Here is a 27,055-nt window from a genome sequence, read left to right as displayed (position 1 = left end):
CATTGAGCAGAGATTACACCTTCCATTGCTTACCATATACTTACCATATACTTACGCGACCCAAACACAGAGGAGGAGTAGGACTACCAGACATTTTGCATTAATACTATGCTACACACATGGCCAGAATAATAGAGTGGTCATGTCAACCGTCATGTCAACCGTCATCCAAACGATGGATCACTATAGAACAAACAATATCACATACCCCCTTGGAAGCCTTACCGTGGACATACACGGGCTCAAGGGACTACCCCACCCCTAACCATCACTCTATCGATGCCACAATACATGTGTGGAAGAAAATAGCCCACCTATCCAACATATCCCCTGGTATATCACCAAGATACCCTATTTCTCATAACTTAAGGTTTCCGATAGGAATCAAAGGCATCCCCCTCCCAATAACCATCCAGATGGAAAACTCACCACACACACCATTAGATAGCGTATGGAACACACAAGGACCGTTAACATTAGCAGATATAACAAAACAACCACACATATGTTAACCCAAAGATTCCTCTTTTTTTTAAATGACTAATTTCCTAAAAACTCTCCACATACCCAATGGACCTCTCAGAGACGTTACCAAATTTGAACAACTATGTATGAGCACGACACCAGTGGCAAAGGCGATATCCAAATGCCTGGAAATACTACAGGCACATATACACCAAGGTCTACCGTGGTTTACACGCACATGAGGAAAATACCTAAACTGTTCATTAAATGATAGGGAATGGGAACAGATTTTCAACAGGACTTTTTATGCCTATCCCAAGATCTCCATACAAGAGACTAGCTACAAAATCCTATCGACATGGTACAAAACACCACAAGACTTACACAGGTTCCACCAAGACGAACCCTCACTATGTTGGCGATGTGGTGAAGAAAATGGAGACATGGGCCACATGTGGTGGCACTGTAGTCATGTAAGACCATTCTGGGAAATGATTAACTCCAAACTAAGGGAGGTATCTGGAAAGGCAATCTCATGTGAATTAGATACTATGGTGCTGCTCAACATAGACGTCCCTATGCAGAAATTTAAATACTCCCTTTTATTGTTTATGCTAGCGGACGCTAAAATAGTGATAGCGGCCTGGCCTTAGAAATAGGCAAATTTAAACGAATTTTGGCACAAAACTTGCCGGCAACGGTGACCCTCGACGGGCAGAGAGCCCTGGGGTCCAGGGCGAGGCTGGCCATACGGGCTACAGTCCCCTGGAAGAGTGACCCTACCCGACTCTCTTCAGGCCTACTCCAGAGGCGAGCGGGACGGACGGCCGCTGCCCTGCCGCCTACTGCTCAGGGCTTGGAGTCGGACCCGCGGGGATACCGGCCCCGCTCCCCCCCCTCTGGACCGGGGGGGTGATCCCGGTCTACCCCTTTGAGACCCAAACAACCGAACCAGCACCAGTCTCCCGCCCGCACTGCAGACCGCATGTCGGGCCCAAGATGGCCGCCAAGCCCCAATCTGCGAGCATCGGAAAGCACTCTCCACTCAATCAGACCCCATATGCCGAGACCACTGGAGGAACATGGAATGCAATACCACCTACCCAGCCCTACCCACCTCACCTGGGAGAGAGGCGGAAGCGGCAGCTACTCAATCCGCCAGGCACATACCAAAGCGACTTCTTCACCGGTGAGCCAGCCGACGGACCCCCTGAGAGGGGACCTGCACTGCGATTCAACGCCATATACCACGCACCACGCAGAGGGAATCCCGACCCGGACTACACAAACCCTAGAAAGTCGACCGGACTCCCTCAATCCGGACGGGGGAACCCTCAATCAAGCGGTAGAACTCGTCGGAAACACGTATACCCACCAGCTCCCGCCATGCCGCCAAGCTAATCCTAGCGCCTGGGGACAATCACCTGCGTTCCTGAAATGATTATCCCATCTTGTAACTACGCTGTTTGCCTTAATTTGTATGCTTTCTTGGGCCACAGGGCAATGTAGTTTTGTCAGGGCAGAGAGAGGAAGAGACTCTAAGACACTCATGTTAGTACTTACGTGTAGCTAAACGTTTATTGTATCCTTAATATTGCATGCTCTTACTGTTTGAGTTGAAGCACCTAATTTACCACGCTTGAAATGCATAGAGCCAACAGAATAGCTAGAGAGTATTATAAAACTTTCAATCGAGCGGAAGCAACACTTAAAAATAATCATCTGTCAATAAGATGGCTAACATACACACAAATCGTCTAGATTAGCTTGTTTAACTAAAACAAAAATTTTGTGCAAGTTCTTTAATACCTCGGATTGTCGTATGCATGCCTAATCTGTAGCAAAACTCGCTGTTTTCATGTTTAAAAAAAAAATATATGTGCTGTATCATAATGCCACTCTTGAAACGCCATGAATATGCCTGCAGTAGCTGTCGTGGCCCTGCACGCTTGTTTGTAACCTATATGCACATGCAAAAATAAAGAATTAAAAAAAAAAAAAATAGTGATAGCGGCCAACTGGAAAAATACAAAACAAACAGGACACAGGGATTGGGTCACGAGGGTAGAACAATTTAGAGTGATGGAGGAACTCAGATGGACACCTATGGGGAAGGCAGCAAGATATATAGAAATTTGGCAACCATGGACATCATACTTGAGCGATAAACCTTCCATAAGGGGAGCGACAAAAACCTAAGAATTAAAAATGGCAAATTCTCTAAAATTAAAATTAAAACAAGCAAATTAATTGACATCCTGATAATGAACACAGATTAAAGGATAAACATCTAACTAAGTACATAAGCATATCCCAAGAGAAGGGAATTAACCTATAGCAATAACAATGACATCCGACATGCTTAAGGAGACATTAATAAATAAAATGAAATAAATAAACGCACTGGGACTAAGCTAACAGATTTCAGGGAATACAGAGTGTATGTGATGTGTAAAGCGGGAGTATTCTAGTGACACGAGAAGGGATATAACTGACCGGGTGCATTTGACCCTCGCTTCCTCACTTCAGAAGGTAGTGCCTACGGAGGAAAATGGACAGAAAAAGGTTATGCCCAGTGTAGGGCTACATGACAGTCAGTTAAGCAAAGTTGTTTGTTTTGTATTTTACCACTTTTTTCTTTTCTCCCCCCCCCCACATTCTCTCACTCCTTCCTGTCACGCCCCCCCGCAACGCTAATCATCCCCCCCCCATTTCCCCCCCTCCTCCACCCCCCCCTCCCATTTACTTAACACTTCATTAAAGGAATATTGTTAAGGAAGAATATGAGATATATGTTGTTCTGAAATATACACATAAGAATGTCTAATTACCTGATGTACATGGTTGATATTCCTATAGTAAACTTTTGAAATATGCAATCCTTTGTTATACTCAAAATTCTTCAATAAAAATAAATTAAATAAAAAAAAAGAATAGAAAAGAGGAACAGATGTATTTGGGCCCAAAATAGGGACTATCACTCCTAAATAGGGACACTTGGGAGGTATGCCATGAAATGGGTCCCGGTGCTATTGTAAGACCCCAGTATGTCAAACAGTTGGCGATAGAAAGTGTCGGTTGAAAGTATCTGACTTAAATCAATGCAGACCAGTTTGGATATAAAAAACTGGATGTAAGGATAACTTGTATCATTTTTCTTTTTATTCAGTTGCTCAGGAGGCCATATGTTCTTGCTCCTTAAACCAGGTTAAGCATCTTTGTGCATTGGCCTTGGAGACAGGCAATTTCCAAATAGCTGACTATAATCATTTTACCTTTGTGCAGCTCATGATGCACAGTTTGTGCTGAGAATGAAGATATAGATTTAATTTTATGGTCATTCTGAGGCTGCGTTTCTGTGAAATTTACCAATTATTCTGTCCCCATCGCAGATTATTAAATGACCCCATTCTTCATTTTTAGTGCAGTTTGAGCAGAGGTGGTATACTATTTTTATTTTTAAAAGTATTGTCGTTAGCACAATAATTAATTATGCATTTTTGGGACCAATTTGCCATTGCAAATGTTTTGCCTGTTTTGGACTACGTTTTGAAATCTATTGCTTCTTGATGCCATGCAGTATTACATATCAAATAGTCAGAACTATTCTATGACTGATATGTGCATTTAATAACGCACACAATGTAATTAACCTTGGGAATGCCTTTGTAATTCTAAATTAAATGATGTTATTTCTATGTAATGTATCTGTTATTTGATCCACTCCCTGCACATATCTCTCTAGATATAAATATATACACATATTCTACAATACGTTAAATCTTACATACACATTCAATAGATACATTGGGGGGAAAAAAAGCTGTTTCAGTCCAGAAACTCAATCAATGTATCTGCTTCAAACTCCCAAACTGACATGAAAAGATATACAAATGTAAACACGCATTGTATAAGAACACACAGCACGACAACTATACACCAGACATAGCAAAGTCCTCAGAAAGGTGAAACATAATATTTAAGGAGTAACATTGCTTTAATCTGCCAAGAGGCACATTCTGGTATGTTTTTTTTATAATAAAATGTCTCTCTGCCTGTATAAATATACACAAACACACACAAACACACACACACAAACACACACAAACACACACACACACACACACACGTCAAGCCATATATATGTAGTCTACTGCATAGAAAATATATATATTTATAAATATATATATATATATTTATATATACATACAGTATATATAGTATAGTATTGTATTTAAATCAAGCATTTCAAATGAACATTGATTCACGAGAGACATGCTAATGATAATAAAAGAGGCAAAAATAACCTGACTTTTTCTGTAGATCTCAGTAGCCTCATTTGCTCTCTGGAAGACACAATCAATTGAAGGACACATTTTTCTTCTCTTTGTTCTTTTCCATCAATTTTAATGGGTACAGAGCATCATTCAAACAAAATGTAATGGGACAAGAAGATGGATGAGAACACTGGAAACTACCAGTCACGGGACAGAACACATCCTGATGAGGTGAATATTATCACTGGAGGGTTCAACTGCAGAACTCAAATAATATTTAGAAAACGGAACTGTGTGGCTGTGATACGTGAAAATTCCAATCACGGATACTCAGCCAAGTTTGTTTTTTATACAACGTAATTCATGCAAAAAAATCCTACGAATAATTACACCTACGTGCATGTATAGACAGTGACTCAAACCAGCTTTATAAAAACACAACACACAAAAGCGACACAAAATCCTGCACTTAAATCACAATAATACTGGATATAAATGAATAAAGTTCCAAATGTCAGGTAAATATATGTGATTTCATGTAAGACATACTGAGGCAGAAAGGATCTTCATGAGTAACTAAATTGTAGGTTTTTAGACATATTTTGTGAAAGAGTATATATCATGATTATTGGTTGTTGACTTTGAAGAATAACAGCACATTTTTGCAGAACTGTAAAATAGATGGGCAACAGCCGAACATTGGTAAAATTACATGTTAACGCATACCAGTAAGAAGAGCTTACAGTCGTGAGCAATAATGGCTAGCTATATCAACTCAGATGTCTGTAAACCTCAGTTACCTCGATACTCAGCTGGACACAATGGGCACAACCATTTGAGATTCCAAGTCATGCCATCAATGTTCTAAATCGAAAGGAAGTAATCATATAGTCATAAAAAATGTACCCTTGTAATAAGGCTTTGGTGATCTAGTCAAGAATGTTTATTTTTCTATAAATGAGATATCGATAGGTTTCCCCTATGCGAACAATAAATATATCCTTTGCTGTAGCATAAAATGAATCATTCAGTGCTAAGAGTCGTATGGAAAAACTCAATCATGATTTATTACTGCTTAGAAAATTGTGTAGAACTGGCAAAGGAATTGCAATTAATAATGGGATACTATAGTCACCAAAACAACTTTAGCTTAATGAAGCCGTTTGGGTGTATATATCATGCCTCTGAAGTTTCAATTCTCTGCCTTTTAGGAGTTTAATCTCTTTTGTTTCTGTTTTTGCCGCCCTTGCCACACCTCCGCTGGCTGTGACTGACAGAGCCTTCATGAAAAAAATAATGGTTACGCTTCAATCAGGTGTAACTTACTTCAACCCCTTAAGGATACATGACATGTGTGACGTGTCATGATTCCCTTTTATTCCAGAAGTTTGGTCCTTAAGGGGTTAAACTTTTTTATCTCCTGCTTTGTAAATTGAACTTTAATTACATACAGGATGCTCCTACAGCGTCTAGCAAGCTATTAACAGAGCAGAGGAAATTCCAAATTAAACTGAATTTGCAATAAAGGAAGTAAAAACATTAAATTACTTTTTACAGGAAGTGTTTAGGAAGGCCATGCAAGTGACATGCAGGGAGGTGTGGCTAGGGCTGCATAAACACAGTTTTTTAAATCCTAAATGGCAGACAATTGAGCAGTGTGACTGTAGGGGCATGATCTATACACAAAAATTGCTTCATTAAGCTCAAGTTGTTTTGGTGACTATAGTGTCTAAAGGAATACTCTAACATAAAAAATAAGTATAGTTGTTTCTAACATTAGAATGTTCAATACTGTTTTTTTATATTACTGGGGCCACCCAAAAAAAAAAAAAAATAGGCCCTGTGATCACTGCACTCTATCAGTCCAGAGAATATCATTGGGAATCACTGAATCCAATGCTTCTCTAGTAGAATCATTGGATACATTCAGTGTCATTATGTGTGTAATAACACCGAACGTGAAGACCCTCAAAAAATTTAAGGTCTTCAATCAGAAAGCACCTCTAGTGACTGTCAGTCTGTTAATCACTAGAGGCTTGGTTTAGACAATATTTTCCCATAAGCAGCAATGTTTTACATTGGTAGATTAACTGGGCAGCATCTCCGTACCAAAATCACTTCATTAAGATAAAGTGGTTTTGCTGCTTAGAGAGTGTATTCAAAATTATTAGGCTGAGATGTTGTAATTAGCTTGTCATTGCATCACAATTTCCAGTTTAAAGGATCACTATAGTGATAGCAATACAAACCAGTATTCCTAATGATATAGGGCTTACTTAGATTCTGGGCTTCTTTTGCAAAGTAAAAATCTGTAAAAAAAATAAAAAAAAAGCTTTTGCCTTACCATTTTTCTAGTGCAGAGACTCTGTTGGAGCGAGCTCCCATGATATCATTGTGGAGGCATCGCTACCACGGATAATGTGGAAGCCAATGACTGCCACGAGCCTGCACTATGTATGCTTTGAACACATTAAATTTAATGCTTTCCTGTGTGTCGTGACCTTCACAGGAGGAGTGTTTAACCCTGCAGTGCAAACATTGGTGTTTCTACAAAACTGTGATGTTTAACATGTATTCCTGTCACTATAGATGTAATATCACTATTTAGCCCACCTGTAACTTATGTAAAAGTTACGTTTACTTACATTTATTCCAGCACCACGGGGGTCCGCCAACGTTGGCTCCGTCCGCGCTGCTTCTGCCCCCGATCTGCCACCTTGACTGAGATCATAAAAATTTACAATCTCAGCCAATCCAACGCTTTCCAAAAGAAAAGCATTGGGAGGCTATTGCGCATGAGCAGCAATCCACCAAGCTGGTCAATCAGCATCTCTTCATAGAGATGCTTTGAATAATGCATGTCTATAGGGTCTATGGGGAACATTCAGTGTCTCCATGTAGAGTATGTTCTGCAGCACTGACCCAGGAAGCACCTCTAGTGGCCATCGTGACTGCCACTAGAGGTGCTCCTATGCAGCAATGATTTCTCTGAAAAGGTAGTGTTTACATTAAAAAGCTTGCAGGTACAGGCTACAGACACCAGAACAATTTCATTAAGCTGTAGTTGTTCTGGTGACTATAGTGTCCCTTTAAAACATCAAGTAGATGGGGCGTGGCCTGGCAGCGCGCGGAGATGGACGCGTGATCTGTTAGCTCCCGTGAGGGCTCCTACTAAACAGCGATTACAAGAGCAATATCTGCCCTGATTTAGGTTTGTCAAAGAGCTTACGACAACCTGTACCACCATGTCCCAGAAAGCGCCCAAGAGAACGAAAGTTCGACCGGCAGTGACCCGGGTATCCTCCTTCACACCGCCGCGCACCAAAATCCAAGATGGCGCCGGAGGCCCAGAATCACCAACAGCAGCGTCTGAAACCAGCGACAGCACCTCCATCTCTATGGGGACTAATGCCCCTGCCTCAGAACTCACCCTGCACAAGATGCTACAAGATTTACAACAAAATCTACAAATGGAATTCGCTAAATTGGCTCGCGACGTCAGAGCTGATATCAAAGAGATCAGTGAACGCACGAGTGCAATTGAAGACAAAATGGAGGAAGTAATCAGTGCTCACAATGATCTAGCGGCATCGCACGATATGATAGCTGCTCGAATGGCGTATCTGGAAGCCAAGATTGCTGACCACGAGGATCGTGACCGGCGCAACAATATTCGCCTGCGAGGCATACCGGAGGAAATCAAACCTTCAGAATTGAGGGATTATGCTATCGGTCTCTTTAGGGCCTTGTGCCCAGGCCTCACTGAAGGAGACCTCCGACTGGACCGCATTCACCGCTTACCACGACCGAAATTTCTGCAACCCACAGCAGCAAGAGATGTGATCTTGCGGATGCATTATTTCACCTCCAAGGAACTGGTTATGCGAGCTGCAAGAAACCCGGATAACATACCACCTGAATTCCAACATGTTAAACTGTTCGTGGACTTGTCCGCCGCCACGCTAACTAAGCGCAAAGAACTGAACCCAATCACGATGGCACTCAGAGATGCAGAGATCCTGTATAAATGGGGATACCCTACCCGCCTCATCATCAAGCGGAATGGCACAGACTACCACATATCCACAGCAGCAGAAGGAGCGAAACTACTCCAGAGTTGGAACATACCGGTGACCCTACAAGACGCCAAGGCTCCATCTCAAGGTCTCCGCTCATCTCCTCTGAAAATACCTAACGAATGGTCCACTGGGACAAAACACAAGTAACATAGACTGACATTACATAAAGAACTGTATAGACCTGATTATGGCACCGTGCCCTGAAGATATGTAAGCATATGATTCCATTATGTTGTTGTGCTCCTATGCTCTATTCTCCAATGCTAAAGTGTATGTTTGTGCATTATAAGGTTTTTCGGATACCTAGCAATATAGAGAGCCAGACTACATACGTGTCTCTGATGCATTTTGTGCCGTACACCCCCGCTACATATTGATGGTTCTATACAGACCCTCAGTACTGCCGCCTTAATTTTCCGGGCAGTTCAACCCACAGTTTGCCCTCCCCTCCACCTAGGCTCCATGGGGCCGCTAAACTCGTTTTCTGGATCAGACACCCCCTGTCTGACTCCTCCTTTGTATATAGTTTTTGTTCAATACCATATTGTCTACCCCACCCCTAATGTAACCCTTTGTCCCCCCACAAATGTACTTTATGCACAATCCAGTCTTAAGCCGCCTGCGAAAATGGTAACTTGCTTTAAGATTCCACGACACCTGTTGATACATAGGGCGTTAACTCATGGACTGTCCCATGAAAAACCTGTACACGTCTGTGCCACACTCAGCACACTGGTTGTAACTCCATGGCTTTAAACATATTTTCACTGAATGCTAAAGGCCTAAATTCCCCCCACAAACGGAGACTAGCTCTCGAAGAAGCCAAGAAGGCGAAAGCTATGATAGCCTTCTTTCAGGAAACTCACTTTCTGAATGCTAAAAAACCTAAATTTTCATCCAAATACTATCCCATAGGATTTCACACAGGTTATGCCAAAAAAAAGAGAGGAGTCTCCATCCTGATTAGTAAGGATGTGGCCTTCTCCCTACAAAAAAAAATTGGAGACAAGGAAGGAAGGTTTATTCTTCTACAATGCAATATTAATAATGAGCAATATACCCTCATCAACGTATATGGTCCGCATGATAACCAGCTACCCTATCTAGAGAAAATATTGTTGTTAGCGGATACCCATAAATTCGGAACTGTAATAATAGGAGGTGACACGAATTTTATCCTAGACGATGTATTAGACACATCTTCCACTGCGGGAATCTCTCGCAAAACTGCTAATAGACGCACTCACTCTACCATTGCCATAGGGTCACACTTGCACAAAGCTCAATATATAGATGTCTGGAGGACCCTACACCCCTCTGACAAAGACTTCCCCTTCCATTCACAAGCACACAACTCTTACTCAAGAATCGATAGATTCCTCTTACACTCCTCCCTAATATCTAAAGTGCAATCCACACAAATAGGCCTCATACAATGGTCTGACCACGCACCTATAACTATGTCAATATCGACCCGCTTCCCCACCACGGGGCGAAGCTCCTGGCGCTTGAATGAGTCGCTACTCAGAAAACCCCTCATAACGCAACAAATCAAGCAGGAACTGGAATTGTATTTCCAACACAACATATCAGATGATATTTCAATAACCACACTCTGGCAAGCACATAAAGCTGTCATTAGGGGCTTATTCATCAAACACGCTAGTTACGCTAGCAAGCAGCGAAAGCGAGAGTTTGATGACCTAATTCAACAAATAGCAGTCCTTACTCATTGCAACAAAATTACCCCCTCACCAGACCACTATGCAAAATTGAGAACCCTACAATCCAAACTCGCTGATCTTGAACTAGATAGAACCAACTATATCCTACAAAAATTTAAACATAAATTCTTTGCCCACGGGAATAAAGCGGGAGCGACCCTGGCATCCCAACTTAAACAACGTATGGCCAACTCTAGAGTGGCATACGTTTTTAAGCAAGACAAGACAAAAGTAATGAACCCACAAGAAATAGTAGAAACATTTGCACAATTCTATAGCTCTCTCTACAACCTCAAAGATGACTCCTCCTCACCTCCACCGTCACCGGAACAAATTCGACTTTTCTTAGACACCGTACAACTGCCAACGCTCACCCAATCAGACATTGACACAATCACTAAACCCTTTACAGTAGAAGAAGTAAATGATACGATTAAAAAACTTCCCCCGCATAAATCACCAGGACCGGACGGTTTTACCAATCTCTATTACCAGACTTTCTCGGACACATTGACCCCATACCTCACACAACTTCTTAACCATTGCTTTACCACAGGCGCACTGCCCCCCGACATGCTTCAAGCGCACATCTCCACGCTCCCTAAGCCAGGTAAACCACCCACAGCCTGCCAAAATTTCAGGCCGATCTCATTACTAAATTGTGATACTAAAATATATGCTAAGATCATAGCGGACCGCCTCACACATATATTATCCCGCATCATACACAATGACCAGTCTGGTTTTGTTAAAGGCAGACAAGGTTCGGATAATACGAGGAAAGTCCTGAACATCTTAGCACATATGGAAACAAACCGAATGGAAGGCCTTCTACTAGCGCTGGACGCGGAGAAGGCCTTCGACAGGCTCAACTGGGCATACCTGGAACAAGTACTACTCAAATTTGGTTTTCCTACATCCTACATAACTGGCATAATGGCATTATACTCTAAACCGACCGCGAGGGTATCCAACGCGGGATTCCTCTCGAGCCCTTTCCCGATCACGAATGGCACCCGCCAAGGCTGCCCGCTCTCCCCTCTGCTATTCATCTTATCGCTAGAACCCTTGGCGCACAAAATTAGAACACATAATGACATAAAGGGTGTCACCATCAACAAAGTAGAATATAAATTATCTATGTTCGCAGATGACATTCTCCTTTCCCTCACTACACCAGACCGCTCCTTACCACACCTCATTGACACACTCAACGAATATAGCATGATCTCCTACTACAAACTAAACCAAACTAAGACCCAAGCACTACCAATCCGCCTCCCCGTGACAGATATCCTAAAACTTAAATCTACACACTCCTTTGATTGGAGACAGACTCACCTAACATACCTGGGGGTGAAAATTGCAGCAACGTATAGAGGTATTAGCACACATAATTTTTCTACCCTTCCGTTGATATGCAAACAAACCCTCCACAAATGGAAAAATGTGTTACTGTCCTGGTTAGGCAGGATTAATGCTGTGAAGATGATTCTTCTCCCAAAGCTGCTTTATGTGTTTCGGATGTTACCGATACCCCTATCGCCCACTATATGCAAGCAGCTACAAAGCATAATCTCCACCTATGTATGGGCTAAAAAGAAGCCGAGATTACCCATATCTCTCCTACAACTCCCTACAAGGGAGGGAGGCTTGGGACTCCCCAACATCGCAAAATACCACAAGGCTGCTCTCCTAGAAGGTGCAATAAAATTGCATGCACCACCTCATGCTCTACAGTGGGCAGACATAGAGAATAATTATGACCCCAAACACTCGGCTATTGATTTGATGTGGACACCCAAACCCCTTAGAGGTACATTCAGGGCGCTCCTGCCACTCACTACTTATGCAATTCACGCATGGGATCACCTGCATAACCCCCATACAACAGAACCGACATTCTCCCCATGGGCCCCACTCACAGCCCTTAACTCGGTCTCCCCGTGGCTTTCCTTGCACAGATGGACAGACATGGGAGTGAACCGCATTACAGACATTTGCCAGGCAGGAACTATTATGCCATTCCCTGAACTACAACACAAATTCCGGCTACCCCTGTCATTCATCTTCCCATACCTTCAGTTGAAGAGTCTGGTCTTGAGTGTGGTTACTACCCCTACACAAGCCACACACAGACCACACCAAGATCTGTCACGTCTATATGAGCGCTGTCACAATTCACCGACTAAATCCAAAGCCCTCTCAATCTGCTACACTACACTACAGAATCGACAGGCCTCCCCAACCGTTACATACCGCACACAGTGGGAAAATGAATGCAATTATTCACCCACAGGTCAAACATGGTTAACCTCACTTCATGCCCTGAAAGGCATCACCTCCTGCTACTCGCATATTGAAGCACACAAGAAACTTATTTTCAGGTGGTACTACACACCGTCCAGACTCCACAAGATATATCCAAATACCTCTCCTAATTGTTGGAGATGCGAGACAGAAGAGGGAACAATGTCTCACATGTGGTGGAGCTGCCCCGAGATTAGGCCACTGTGGGTAGAAACGCAAAGAATTTGGGAACAACTGGGAATTACACTCACACCATTCACACCTTCCATAGGTATCTTTCTCGTTCTCCCAGGTACTATACCCCACGCAGACAAGCAATTAGTGATACTGTCAATTTTGGAAACTAGGTATATCATTGCATGCAATTGGAAAAAAACAGGGTGTCCGCCTTTGGTAATGGTGAAACGCATGATCAATCAGCTCCTCAAATACGAATTGCTATCTATGACCACATTGAAACACTCTAACATCACGAGAAGCAACTGGCAGAGGTGGGCAGAGCTAGAAGGAACCGTACACACGTCCTAACACCTCCCACTCCCCACTCCATCCTTACAGTGGAGCCACCGCACACCTTGTACCTACCCCCAAACACTTCCAAATGCCCTCAGATTCCAACGAGGTAGGATGATAGGGGCGTCTGAATTGTGATATCCTATGTTGTGATATATAATATACTATACTGTAACATGACATACCGTTATCTTGTACTGTTATCTAGACCCTATGTCCATTATGATATGTAACGAACTATTATTGTAAGTACCTTTGCCACACTTGTGGTACCATCTTCTGTGAGAAATGCATATATATGTATATTTGTTTCCCCCTCCCCGACCTCCCCCCCCCTTTTTTCCTTCTGTACCCCCTTTCCCAAAAAAAAAAAAAATATCCAATAAAATACTTATTGAAAAAAAAAAAAAAAAAAAAACATCAAGTAGATGAAGCGATGTGCATGTATTTAGTGGCCCTTCAATAAGAAACCATTAAAATGTATCTAAAGCACAAGTTGTAAAGTAAGCTGAGGGCGCCTTTAAAAAAAAAAAAAAAAAAAAACAACAGCTTGCTTTGTTTATTGTTTGCACATGTTATTTATTTTGTTTGTATTTATTTGTTTAATTCATATTTTTGAAGTGCTTTGACAAATAGTTTGAATATTGAATGAATTTTATAGGAATGGCCTGCAAGTCATTTGTTTCAATGTGTCAAAAATGATATATTATTGTATGATTTCCTCCCACTTTAGAATGTGTTTGAGATTTATAAATACATAATAAATATAAATATTTTAACGTTGTGTTTTGCCGTACATGTAGCCAAATGTATGTTTGAATGATTCTTATTTTCACTCACCTTCCAGCACGTGCAGATATCCTTTACAAGTGTAGCTACTGTCATTACTTACATCAAATGTTAGAAAATAGCGGAGCACTAAATTTTAAAAAATTTGTCCTGTTGTTGCGTGTTTGTGGGAGAATTACACACTTAGTGTAGCAGCTGCTAATTTTGTAAAGAAAATTACACTTGCATATTTGCACAGAAAGTTATTCACAATCCCTTGGCTAGATTACACACATCTTTAACTATTTGTAACTCACAGCAAATGAGCTACTGAAATCAAATCTCAAAGTCCGCAAAATCAGAAGACAAACTATTAGGTCATCACAATACATTTAAATGTCCTGAATCCTAGCTTTAGTTGTAGTGCACAGTGTTTTCATTATAATGGGGGATATTGTGGGCTGAAGCTCCACATATCAAAAATCCCTTTAGGGTAAGGCTGAAAAAAATCAGAGACTTAAAGCGACACTATAGTCAGCTCAATGAAGTGGTCTGCGTGCTAGGTCTCTCAGTTTTTAACCCTTCAGATGCAAACATAGCAGTTTCATAGAAACTGCTATGTTTACATTTGGTGTTAATCCAGCCTCTAGTGGCTGTCTCCCGGACAGCCACTAGATGCGCATCTGCGACGCTGGAGGCAGATTAGGAAAGGGGGAGCTGACGTCGGTGGGGGAGGAGAGGTCACCAGAGCCGAGGTTAAGGTTAGCTGCTGAAGGGGTTTTAACCCATTCAGCGCCAAGCGAGGGGGAACCTGAGGGTGGGGGCACAAAACCGCTTTGTTTTCCTGACACTAGAGTGATCCTTTAACTATAATATTATTAGGGGCACTCTTTAACCAGTCTGCTACCAGTGAGGGCCCCTCTTGCATTGTAGAACCTCTCAATTATAGTTAGTAGTAGGCTTTTATCACTGGGTGGCCAGGTTTCCTCCAACCCACCTGCAGCCATACTGTGAAGGTTGCCAGATTATATGTCATAACTACACTAGAACGTAATTTTTTAAGTTAGCAATTTACTCAGGCAGTAAATGATTGCTTTCCTCTGGTCTACATAGATGGCTGGATTACAATCTGGTAATATGTGAAATCTAAACCAAATTACCATAGAGATGCCCAATTTACATATTCACTAAAACAGTTTAAGGTTGTTCTGGAAGCATTATGGACATGATATGAGAAGTGAAGTCCAGAATATTATTTTAGGAATATAACACGTTAATCATGTTTACCACCCTGTTCGATATTTATTGACCACATATACTAGCACTAAAGAATAGGCCTGCAAACAATTGCACATAGATGGAACACAGAAAAAAAACTATTAACGCCTAAAGGACACACCTTCTGGAATAAAAGGGAATCGTGACGGAATATTTCCGTCATGTGTCCTTAAGGGGTTAAATATGGTCTACTGTCTATCTAGGTAACGAATGATACCTAGTTCCTCATGTGGCCATATTCAGAATTAAACATACACAATTAGAAAACAAAACAAAAAGAAATAAAAAAATATTTAAACTAAATAAATCTCTAAGCCCCTGCCTAGCCATCTCATACTTGGATTATGAGCTAAGAAGACACGTTGCTGTTAGTATTCCAAGAGATATACCTGAGTCTCTTTAATATAGAAAATTGTATTCTACCCATTATTCCATAAAGCACCCCACTTTCTATGTTAAATTAAATCAATCACCAATCTTATTAAAACAAGGCTTAATTTAATTGAAACTTAGATTTTACACCGTCCATATGTTAATTAGTACTTATTAAGTAATACTTATGCCCCTTTAATATCTTAATAGACCCATCCAGCATCGTGCGTTTTCAACTAGCTAACTATTTATTGCAACTTAATAAAATAGCTCAATACAGACAAAAAAACGAATTTTGCAAATGGTTACTTGTCTAGTCTGTCTGTTAACCAGTAGAAGTCAGTTTGGATGTGATTGAAAAGTCAATGAATACTTTTAAACTTTTGTTGACCTGCTGGTAATTTATCGTAACCACCGGTATTTTGGGAAAACAATATTATTCTTTCTTTGTTTAGATGCAGGGATAACATTTACAAACATCTGTAAATGTAAGATGCTTTGTTGATTGTTATATCTAAGAGAATATCAACAAATGTTTGACACTGAATCTAAATTTTGTGTTTTATCATTTAAAATATTGTCTTCTGAATTATTGCGACACTTCTCCTCCATTTCATTCAACATGACGCTATTAAGTCAATAGTAAATTTGTTCTCTTTGCCTTGCTAACCAAATAGAAATTTTATACAGCCTACAAAGGACACAGTAAAACAATGCAGTGATTGTGCTGCTAAGAAATCAAAAGAAATTTAGATGTGACCCATTGTCCTCTCCAACACAAACCTTTGCTAGCCAGTTAAACCTCCAGTGTCAATGTTTCCATCTGATATCTAGAGTCGGTGTGTTCTATTGTATATCCCAGACAAAGAGATTAGAGTTGCTTTTACACTGGGGAAAACAATTGGTCTTATTACTGTACACAGCAACATTCTGAAGCAAAGGAAACACGATTAAGATGATAGACCTACAGGTATGTTCCGGAGGTATTTGTGACTTTGTTACCTGCACTGCGAAATATTTATTAAGAGTGTGCACATAATTATCTATTATGGTTTTTTTTTTACTTTCCAAGATGTGGTTATCCCCTGAACAGACATTACCCCCTACTATTACCTCTCCTAATTTTATGCACCTTCTGCGCTAATGTGCCAGTCTGAGCTCAGTAGGGGTGGAGGGAATGTGGGGTGCAAAAAAAGTTTAAGGGGGGAAGGGGGAACATGTAATCTAATGTAGGGAGGTAGAAATAGTGAGGCGTGATGAATTTAGGCACATCTCAGAAGGCACTAAATATGCATGTTGTAAGATATAATTTTTGCACAGAATTAACATTAGATATGCCATTAGGCAGTCCAAAACAGATATCTGGGCTGCAGATGTCATGAGAGCCAGCATTGCACTAAAGTGCAGATATCTCTGTATTTAACTTTATGCTAGTTTCCAAATATGCTCTTTGCCCTCGATCACACCAGCAGTCCAAGATTTAGGCATGTGGCAGTTTGGTTTTGGTTAAGGCACCAAAAAGTAATTGATCACTGGCACACCTTGAGGACTGTTTTGGGAGGAAACCACACTTTCTGGATGTTATTATTACCAATATTAATGATACTCTATAGTTGATCTTACAAGCTGAAGTTGAACTTGCCAGGGTTTTAATGCATGATGCTCAGACAGAGCAGCTGATGTCCCACCCATGGAACGTTCTAACTAACAGGTAAAACCATTCTTAGGTAACTTACATTGCAAGTAATTTGATGTTAACCAAAAACCAATTATCAAGACTAGTTTTCCAATCTCATAATATTGCCCCAATCTCAGACTAGTTAATCAGTCTCAGACAGGAATGCTGTATTTCGATTAAATGGGAGCTACCAGGTGGAAAATGTTCAGTTTGAGGGGGAACTGAAGGGGGTTATGCATGCATGATAATTGGTTTAATTAATTAGCAGATTATAATTGATAAGTAGGGCATTTCCTAGAATGTCCTGTTTTAATAAGAGGGCTTCACCTTGGGCATTTAACAAACATAATTGAGGTGCAAAATGTTCTATTGCTTTTTTATGCATTAATTATAATATCTCGCTGTCTCTTTCTATAAATATTATGAATTATGTTAGCTCACAGTAGTCAAATAATGGCCAACAAGCAACAAATTAAAATGTATCGATCTAATGTAAGCAGATTGTAACCACATTATCATGCACTTAAATATGTAAAGGTGAATGAATGTATAGACAGACAAATGTATCCAACACAAATGTATGTTATTAAAGTCATAGTGCAATGAAAAATGGGACAAAAAGAAAATGTGATTCATAAGAAATTATTATAAGATTGTGATTCGAAATAAAATTTGTATATCTGGAAGACGTGTTCCCTTATTCTGTGCGCAGTCAGAATGCCATAGTGACACAGACGTAGAGTTCTCACCTAGGGAACACTTGTCAGGGATCAGAACAGGAAATTATGGATGTGGCTGACATTCTTTGACATGGATTCTCAGTATGGAGCTCTGTAAATCTATACTTGGCTATTCTGTAAAATTGTAAATTGTCAGCTTTGATTATGTCAGCAAGAGTAATATTTTAATAACCTCACAAACATCTCCAAAGCAGGAATCTAGTTCCGGGCATGTGTCAATGCGTGGCTTGACAAATAACAGTTCATCATCGCGAACAGGAAATAAATACTGGCATCCAGGTGTTAGCGTGCCTAGAGCAGGAGATCTGCAGAGGACTATAGATTTCCATCTTCAGTGTCGACGTGGACTTATGTGACAATATACAGCTCTGCTCACTCACATAAACGAAGCTCTCCACCCAGCAGGGATTGTGGGTTCCTGCAAAATGTTATTGGTAATAGATGACTATTATTGGGATTGATCTAACAAACCTACATCACCTGTTTAAAGAGATGGAATCAACGTTGTGTTGGGCAGATGAGGACAAGTTGCATTGCTAGTTAGGTTACAATGGGTTATTCACTGAAGTGAGAATTCAAAGTGAATTTCAAATTTAAAGGGACACTCCAGTGCCAGGAAAACAAATCGTTTTCCTGGCACTGCAGGTCCCCTGTCCCTCCCACCACCCATCCCATGTTGCTGAAGGGGTGAAAACCCCTTCAGTGACTTACCTGAGACCCCCACCGATGTCCCTCGGTGGTGGTTTCGGGTCCTCCCACGCTCCTCCCCTGCCAACGTCATTTGGCGGGCGAGACCGATCGTGCATGCGCGACCGCCGGCAGGGGAGACCTAATGCGCATGCGCGGCAATGCCGCGCACGTGCATTAGACCTTTCCATAGGAAAGCATTGAAAATGCATTCAAAGCTTTCATATGGGGAATTGAGCAATGCTGGAGGTCCTCACACAGCGTGAGGACATCCAGCGACGCTCTAGCACAGAAAACCTGTGCTAGAAACCAGGAAGTGATCTCTAGTGTCTAGTAGACAGCCACTAGAGGAGGAGTTAACCCTGCAATGTAATTATTGCAGTTTATGAAAACTGCAATATTTACAGCTGCAGGGTTAAGGGTGATGGGAGTTGGCACCCAGACCACTCCAATGGGCAGAAGTGGTCTGGGTGCCTGGAGTGTCCCTTTAAAGCCAGAGTAGTTGAACTGAAAGCACAAGTGAGGACTTTTCCATTTCGACTACTTTGACCTTAACATTCCAGTTCACTTTCAATTCTCACTTAAGTAAACAACCATGGCAGTGTTCTATCATCTAGTAGTGTGCATAATGTCATTAAAACATAGTTATCAGATAACTTTGGTAATGTCACTGTTTGCTAAATACTTATGAGCAGTGGCGTACATACCAGGGTCGCAGGGGTCGCGGCTGCGACCGGGCCTGGCCCACCAGGGGGCCCGGCCGCCCCTGCGACCCGGTAGGTACCCACAGGGCCAGCCTCTTCGGCTGGGGGGCCCAGGAGCCGGCCACCTCCGGGCCCCCCGAGGCTGGCCCTGCTGTCACCCGGCTGGCGGGCGCGCGAGGGAGCACTGTCCCCTGCGTGCTCCCTCTTCAGCTCCCTCGCGCGCCGCACTGAAACCGGAGCCGGAAGATGACGTCATCTTCCGGCTCCGGTATCAGTACGCGGCGCGCGAGGGAGCTGAAGAGGGAGCACTCAGAGGAAAGTGCTCCCTCGCGCGCCCGCCAGCCAGCCGGGTGACAGCAGGGCCAGCAACACCACTGGACCCCAGGGAATCCCCCCAGCTCTCCCACAGGTAAGGAGGCTGGGGGGAGATTAAATTTAAAAAAAAAAAACTAGTGAGTGTGTTTAGTGAGTGTGTTTAGTGAGTGTGTTTAGTAAGTGTGTTAGTGAGTGTGTTAGTGAGTGTGAGTGAGTGTGTTAGTGAGTGTGTTAGTGAGAGTGTTAGTGAATGAGTGTGTTAGTGAGTGTGTTAGTGAGTGTGTTAGTGAGTGTGTTAGTGAGTGTGTTAGTGAGTGTGTTAGTGAGTGTGTTAGTGAGTGTGTTAGTGAGTGTGTTAGTGAGTGTGTTAGTGAGAGTGTTAGTGAGTGAGAGTGTTAGTGAGTGAGTGTGTTAGTGTGAGTGATTGTGTTAGTGAGTGTGTTAGTGTTAGTGAGTGTGTTAGTGTTAGTGAGTGTGTTAGTGTTAGTGAGTGTGTTAGTGTTAGTGAGTGTGTTAGTGTTAGTGAGTGTGTTTGTGTTAGTGTGTGTTAGTGAGTGTGTTAGTGTTAGTTTGTGTTAGTGTGTGTGTGTGTTAGTGAGTGTGTTAGTGTTAGTGTGTGTGTTAGTGTGTGTGTCTGTTACTGAGTATGTTTGTGTGCGTCTGTCACTGAGTGTGTGTCTGTCAGTAAATGTGTGCGTCTGTTCATGAGAGTGTGTGTGTGTGTGTCTAAAGCACTTACCTTTCTCCAGCGCCGGGCTCCCTTGGCGCTGGGGATCTCTCCGTCCCGATCCGCCTCTCAGCCAGGGGCGTATTAGCCGCGAGGCAAACAAGGCATTTGCCTTGGGCGGCATTTTCCAGGGGGCGGCTAACAAGACATGCTGGGCTGCTGCTGGGCGGTCGGGCGGCGCTGGCGGGCGGCTTGCGAGGGAGCACTTCCTCTGAGCTGTCTGCTCAGCTCCTTCGCGCGCCGCAGAGTGAGGCTGGGAGCCGGAATATGACGTCATATTCCGGCTCCGCCTCCCAGCCTCACTGTGCGCCGCGCGAGGGAGCTGAGCAGACAGCTCAGAGGAAGTGCTCCCTCGCAAGCCGACCGTCAGCGCCGCCCGACCGCCCAGCAGCCACTGGACCACCAGGGAGACAGATGACCGCCCCCCCAGCATTCCCAAAGGTAAGGAGGCTGGGGGGGTTAAAGGAGGCTAGGGCAGCACAAAACCAGGATACACCACTGCTCTCAGCTCCGAATGCACATTCAAACCGCCCATAGGAAAGCATTACTCAATGCTTTCCTATGGACGTTCAGCGTCTTCTCACTGTGATTTTCACAGTGAGAATCGCAGAAAATCCTCTAGCGGCTATCAATGAGACAGCCACTAGAGGCTGGATTAACCCTCAGTGAAACATAGCAGTTTCTCTGAAACTGCTATGTTTTCAGCTGCAGGGTTAAAACTAGAGAGACCTGGCACCCAGACCACTTCATTGAGCTGATTTGATCTGGGTGTCTGTAGTGGTCCTTTAAGTGTATGTGTTTATGCATGCACTGGCGTACATACCGCGGTCGCACGGGTCGCAGCCCTGCGACCAGGTGCCCGCCGCCATGTGTTGCGGCCACCGCCCGCGCAGAGTAAGCGCGGGGGGGGGGCCCACAGATCAGTTTTCGCACCGGGGCCCCATGGGTTGTGTGTACGCCACTGCTTATGAGCACTTTGTACAACATATGGGTGCGAATATGATTTATGTGTTTTATGTAGATATTAGCAGAGTGTTCTGTATGGTATGAGTGTTGTGAGGGTGGGGAATGGGTGTTGCATGTGATATGGGTATCATAGTATGGGTGCCCTTTGAGTATGAGGCAGGCATTTCATGTGATTTGGGCACTTCTTGTGATATGGTGCAGTGTGGATTAGAGATGGGTGCCTTTCATGTTATGGGTGCTGTATGGGATGCAGGAGGAATTTGAATAAAAAATAGGGTCTCTTTGTGAAATGTGTGATTTGGCTCAGTTTGCCATAACTGATGTTGGCAAATTCATGTCTATCCTTCAGAGATCAGGCTTTTCTGCCTTGGTACTGCTAAGGATCAGACCGTAACAATACTAGGTTCAAATGATTGCAGTCATTTTCTTTCATTTGGATTCCAAGAATAAACTGTTAAACATTTAATAACACAGTGTACGACTTCATTAAACACATACGTTGCAATTCCCAAGTAAGTGCCTAAGTGCCTGATCTAAGCCATTAAATGCAGTGGTCAAGTTAAAGAATAAGTTACATTATCGGAGTTTCACATAATGATTGGGGATGTATGCTACTTCGTTTGGCCATACATTGCACATGTTACAGTTCATCTGAGCAGTCAGCTTTTAAAGTTAAAAAGATGTAAACTCAACAAATGAATATTCACATATTATGTAATCATTCTTTGTTTTCTCCTTCGCTCTTCATGTTCCCTCAAGCTATATTGTTAATATGCAGGGAAGAGATCATTAAATCTAGGTTACCGATTTGATTGCTTTATCAATAGAAAACTTCATGGCAATAGCTATTATTGATTACCATTCGTCTTTTATTGCTGATAACTGATAATCCACCCCTTTTCACTTAATCAGCAAGAACAGACTAATTGCATGTTAAAAATAATGGAGAGATACATTAGTAAATACTATATTTAAAAAAAGAAAGCTTATGGTAACACTGACACATAGAGACATATGTATTAATGTATTCCTTAAACACTGTAGTGTTTTAAAGGGGCAGTCTAAGCTTCACAACCACTACATTCTGTAGTTGTTATGGTTGTAAGAGTTGTTACGCTCTGCCCCCACACCTCTCACTATATCAATCTGCTTTCAATGGGTTTTATTAAAACCTAGGCTTTATAACTTGGCCTACGATCTTATTTGAAATGCTATTATTCATCTACATCAATGTTCACAGACAGAAATCAGTCATCATGTTTGGCAATGTCTAAATGGACGCTCTTATCGATAGAACCAAAATGAACTGTAAAGGACTATATTATACTTCAAATGTGCTCTGTGGAGACACTACACCACCAAGCTCAAAGGTTAATTTATCTCGGCTTTGGTACAAGTTATTATGCCTAGCTTATGTCTACTGAGCAAGCAGAAAACAGGTGGAGATATGTTCAGCTCCTGGAATGTTGGTAGGTCCTCTGGTATAAAGATCATTGGCTTATAATGCAATGAAAAAAAAAATTGCAACAAGGTTGATGTTCCAGAAGGGATAATGCAAATGGTAAATGATTTAGGTAAACTAGAAAATTTGTCAGAGCTGTGGCACCTGACACTTAATATGGATAAGTGCAAGATAATGCCTCTTGGGCGTAAAAAACTGTCTTAACCTCAACATATGAGGAAATGGATTTAGGGGTAATTATTTCAGATGACTTAAAGGTAGACAGACAAAGTAATAGAGCAGCAGGAAATGCTAGCAGAATGCTTGGTTGTATAGGGAGAGGTATTCGCAGTAGAAAGAGGGAAGTGCTCATGCCATTGTACAGAACACTGGTAAGACCTCACTTGGAGTATTGTACGCAGTACTGGAGACCGTATCTTCAGAAGGATATTGATACTTTGGAGAGAGTTCATGGCTGACAGGATAAAACCTACAAGGAAAGGTTAAAGGATCTTAACATGTATAGCTTGGAGGAAAGACGAGACAGGGGGGATAAGATAGAAACATTTAAATACAAAAAAGAGAATCAACATAGTAAAGGACCACAACAAGAAGACAGTCTTTAATTAGAGGGGTAAAGGTTTAAAAACAATTTCAGGAAGTATTACTTGACTGAGAGGGTAGTGGATGCATGGAATAGCTTCCCAGCTGAAGTGGTAGAGGTTAACACAGTGAGGGAGTTTACGCATGCGTGGGATAGGCATAAGTCTAGCCTAGATATAAGAGACTAATACAAATATTAAGAAAATTGGGCAGACTAGATGGGCCGAATGGTTCTTATCTGCCATCACAGTCTATGTTTCTATGAATGTTTTTGTATTCTCCTGTAAATACTGAAATATGTTATGGAAAATGAATCCCTCCTTCGTTGTATCAGCACAATCTCGCTATATGCCAAGTGCTTCAGTTGTTTTGGGCATATCTATTTGCAGGCATGAACTCTGTTATCTCCCGGTTTTATTCACGACTCTCCTTGCAGATCCAGCTGTGCTGGATTGTTCTAAATAAAAAAATGTAAAATGCCGTCTTGCAGGAACAAAGTAGAGGTCATCCCCAGTGCAGACAATACCTGGAGCCTCGCTGGGAAATAACAATAGCTTTTATAGGAGGCGAAATGATACAGAATTAACCATTTATATACCAAATACACTGGATATGGAAAAATAAGGTATGGATACAATGATCATACAATTGTGACTCAGGCGTTAAACGAAGAATGCACTGCACGGATTCATTTTTAATCTTCTAATAATTACATTTGGGATTTTGATCTATTTCTGCTGGTGGCTGAACGATTTGTTTTGTACTGAGCCTTTTGTTTCTCCTTAAACACAGTTTCAGTACCTATATGTAGGTCATGGTGATTTTGCTCAATACTAGTTGAGACGGAATGGCTGAGGTCTTTGAATTGTATCTTCAAAAGTATCCAGCTGTGGATGTTACACACAGAAATACCGAAATTAGCTCTGGACTGGTTCTTACGTTGGACGCAATACCAAGACTCCAAGAAGAGACATTCGGAATACCACATGCCCCTTATCAGCACACTTATCTGGAGACATTAACTCCAAAATATCCAAAGTTAACATAAAGAATCCAACTGATTCGTGTTAGCAGTCGAATATCAGTATAATTTAAACCCATGTGTATCCAGGGGCACGAAGAATCGTACAACTATTATTTGCCTGTCTGGGAGGTTAATGACAGCTCTACACTTGTTCTGTGCACCCTTTGGAATTCTCCAAGAATGAAATGGATATAAACAAAAACAGCAGTGAGCTAGGGATGGTACAGGCGTAAAGTTTAAATTATTTGATTTAATCAGATGTTCATTTTTGAAGTGTGCAGATCATTTTCAGCCGCCGGATTGAGGTACTTAATCATTGGGTTTAAAGTGAGCATTTCTCTTCCACTGGGCAGGTGCAAGCTTCCAAAAACAGCAAAAAAGTCAAGGATTAACCTCTTAGTGGCTGTAGACCTATGTTACCGATACAATAATCTTAGAAAGTTATAGCAGGGTAAATATTGCACATTTCACACAAGCAGAGGCTGAGAGAAGGCAAGCTTTCACAAGGCTCATCTCTGTTCTTCTTTGATCTCTTATCAAGTGACATTAAACCCAACAACACAGTGTGCAGGACCGCAGGTTGAGAGAATATTACATTGGCAAACCACTCACATTTTTTTTTAAGAGATGAACATTTATCTGGAATACAGCAGAGTAAAGGTGAAGAACTGGCTCATAGATTCCAACTGCTAATGATTACAAGCAGTGAGCTCTTAGCGAGCAAGCAACATTAAAAACAAATGAACAAACGGAAATTAAATTTCAAAGAATTAATGCTGCATCTAGCAGTATGGTTCGAATGGTTTCTCCTTTTATAAAGTCAAAGTACTTATGCAATAAATTATTCATATTTTCTCTTGAAACTCGATAGGCAAAAAAAAAGAAAAAAAGAAAATGCACCTATCAGGCATTTGAACAAAGTGCTCCAATACAAAAAGACTGTGATGTTGTTTCAAAGTGGATGAAACATGCAGAACCCAATTCATATACTGGCAATGGAACAATCATGTCACTTAGGTGCGAATCAGGTCTAGAGATCATAATTTAAAAGTCACCAACTGCAAAGCTATTATTTCAGAACTGTCAATTCACTTTCACCAAAAATAGCTGAAATATTTGTCCCAGATGTAATTAACAATGTTAATCTATTTTTTTTCCCCCTTTCAGCTGTGATAAAGAGAGTCATTTTTATATTGAATTAATGTTCAAGATCATTTTGGCAATGTGTTAATGAGACCCTGATCACAATACCATGAAAATGTACATTAACATTGCAAGTGAGGGGCTGACTCGTGTACACAGTCCACTATCTAATTAGCCTGCTGTGAAAATGAATCTTGTCAGGAAGTAACTTGATACAAAAAGCCAGCAAGCACGGGAATGGCACTCTACCTGCCAACAAAACACTAACATTCTATTATGTAAACAAAGTGTCATCACTAGTACACAAACTGTAAGTCACATTCAGCAGCTATTTGTCAATTACAGAGAAAAACAAAAACAAACAGAAAAAAAAATCACTATTGCTGAAAAACACATTATATTTGTTTGTAAATGTCTGGTTTCTCAAGTGCTCTCCAGCTAGAGAGATCTCCATGCCTCCAGAATCTAACTTGCATCTCAATGCCAATTATGATGCCATTTCATTTCATATCAAACTGCTTATTTAGTTTAACAACCAGAACTTTTTTTTTTAATTAATTGCATTAATTGTAATAGGATTGATCAAGGACACCTGCAGCTGTGATAAGTTACAGTGAATGAGAGAGCAAGGGAATGCATCAGATGTAGAATGCAAGAGATTCTTCAACTTTTGAACGTTCCAAAAGGGGCAGACAGTACGAGAAGCCATTGTAACAGGAACACTTAAAGGTCTAACTCACCTGTGCCACTTCGTACAGCAGTTTGTAGTGTTCCTCTCTTTTCTGAAAAGTGCACAAATTGCAGCCCATTGTAATGTGCACAGACTTCTGTCTAGATTCCTGGGATCTGAATAGCGAATGCTTTGACAGGGAATCACCCTCCCGACTTGAATACTTCTGTTCATCAGTCACTCCAGCATATAAACACAGGCACACCACTGTTAGCTGCAAGCATTGACCAAGGTAGTGCAGTGAGCTCCCCTCTCCATCCTCTGCTCTGCTATCTCAAATTCACTGATTTTCACACACTGTATCCATCCACTCCAGGCAACACTCCCCCTTGTCCCTGCATCACTGCACATGACTACACAGAATCCAGCTCATGAATACTAATACAGCCTCATTGATTATTTATGACAGCTCATGTTAATGGGGAGGAGTGTCATAGATGCTGTTGATGACAGATGAGTATTCACTAATTAAGAAGCAAATGTGGTGTGCTTATATAAAAAATGCCCATGC

General features: G+C 41.7%; 1 protein-coding gene across 1 annotated transcript in view; it reads right to left on the bottom strand.

Moving 5' to 3' along the window:
* The window catches only part of PDZRN4 (PDZ domain containing ring finger 4), a 157,413-nt gene extending 130,599 nt beyond the window's left edge, over nt 1-26,814 (bottom strand). The window contains exon 1 of the mRNA XM_063445107.1: nt 26,555-26,814. Within this exon, the coding sequence (XP_063301177.1) occupies nt 26,555-26,623 (69 nt within the window). The 5' untranslated portion in view covers nt 26,624-26,814. The remainder of the gene's footprint in view (nt 1-26,554) is intronic.
* Nucleotides 26,815-27,055: the final 241 nt, after the last annotated feature.

The sequence above is a fragment of the Pelobates fuscus genome, chromosome 3 (genome assembly GCF_036172605.1).
Source record: "Pelobates fuscus isolate aPelFus1 chromosome 3, aPelFus1.pri, whole genome shotgun sequence".
In the NCBI taxonomy this organism is placed as follows: domain Eukaryota; kingdom Metazoa; phylum Chordata; class Amphibia; order Anura; family Pelobatidae; genus Pelobates; species Pelobates fuscus.
The sequence above is the reverse complement of the archived record's forward strand: the minus strand, read 5'-3'. Positions and strand labels throughout refer to the sequence as shown.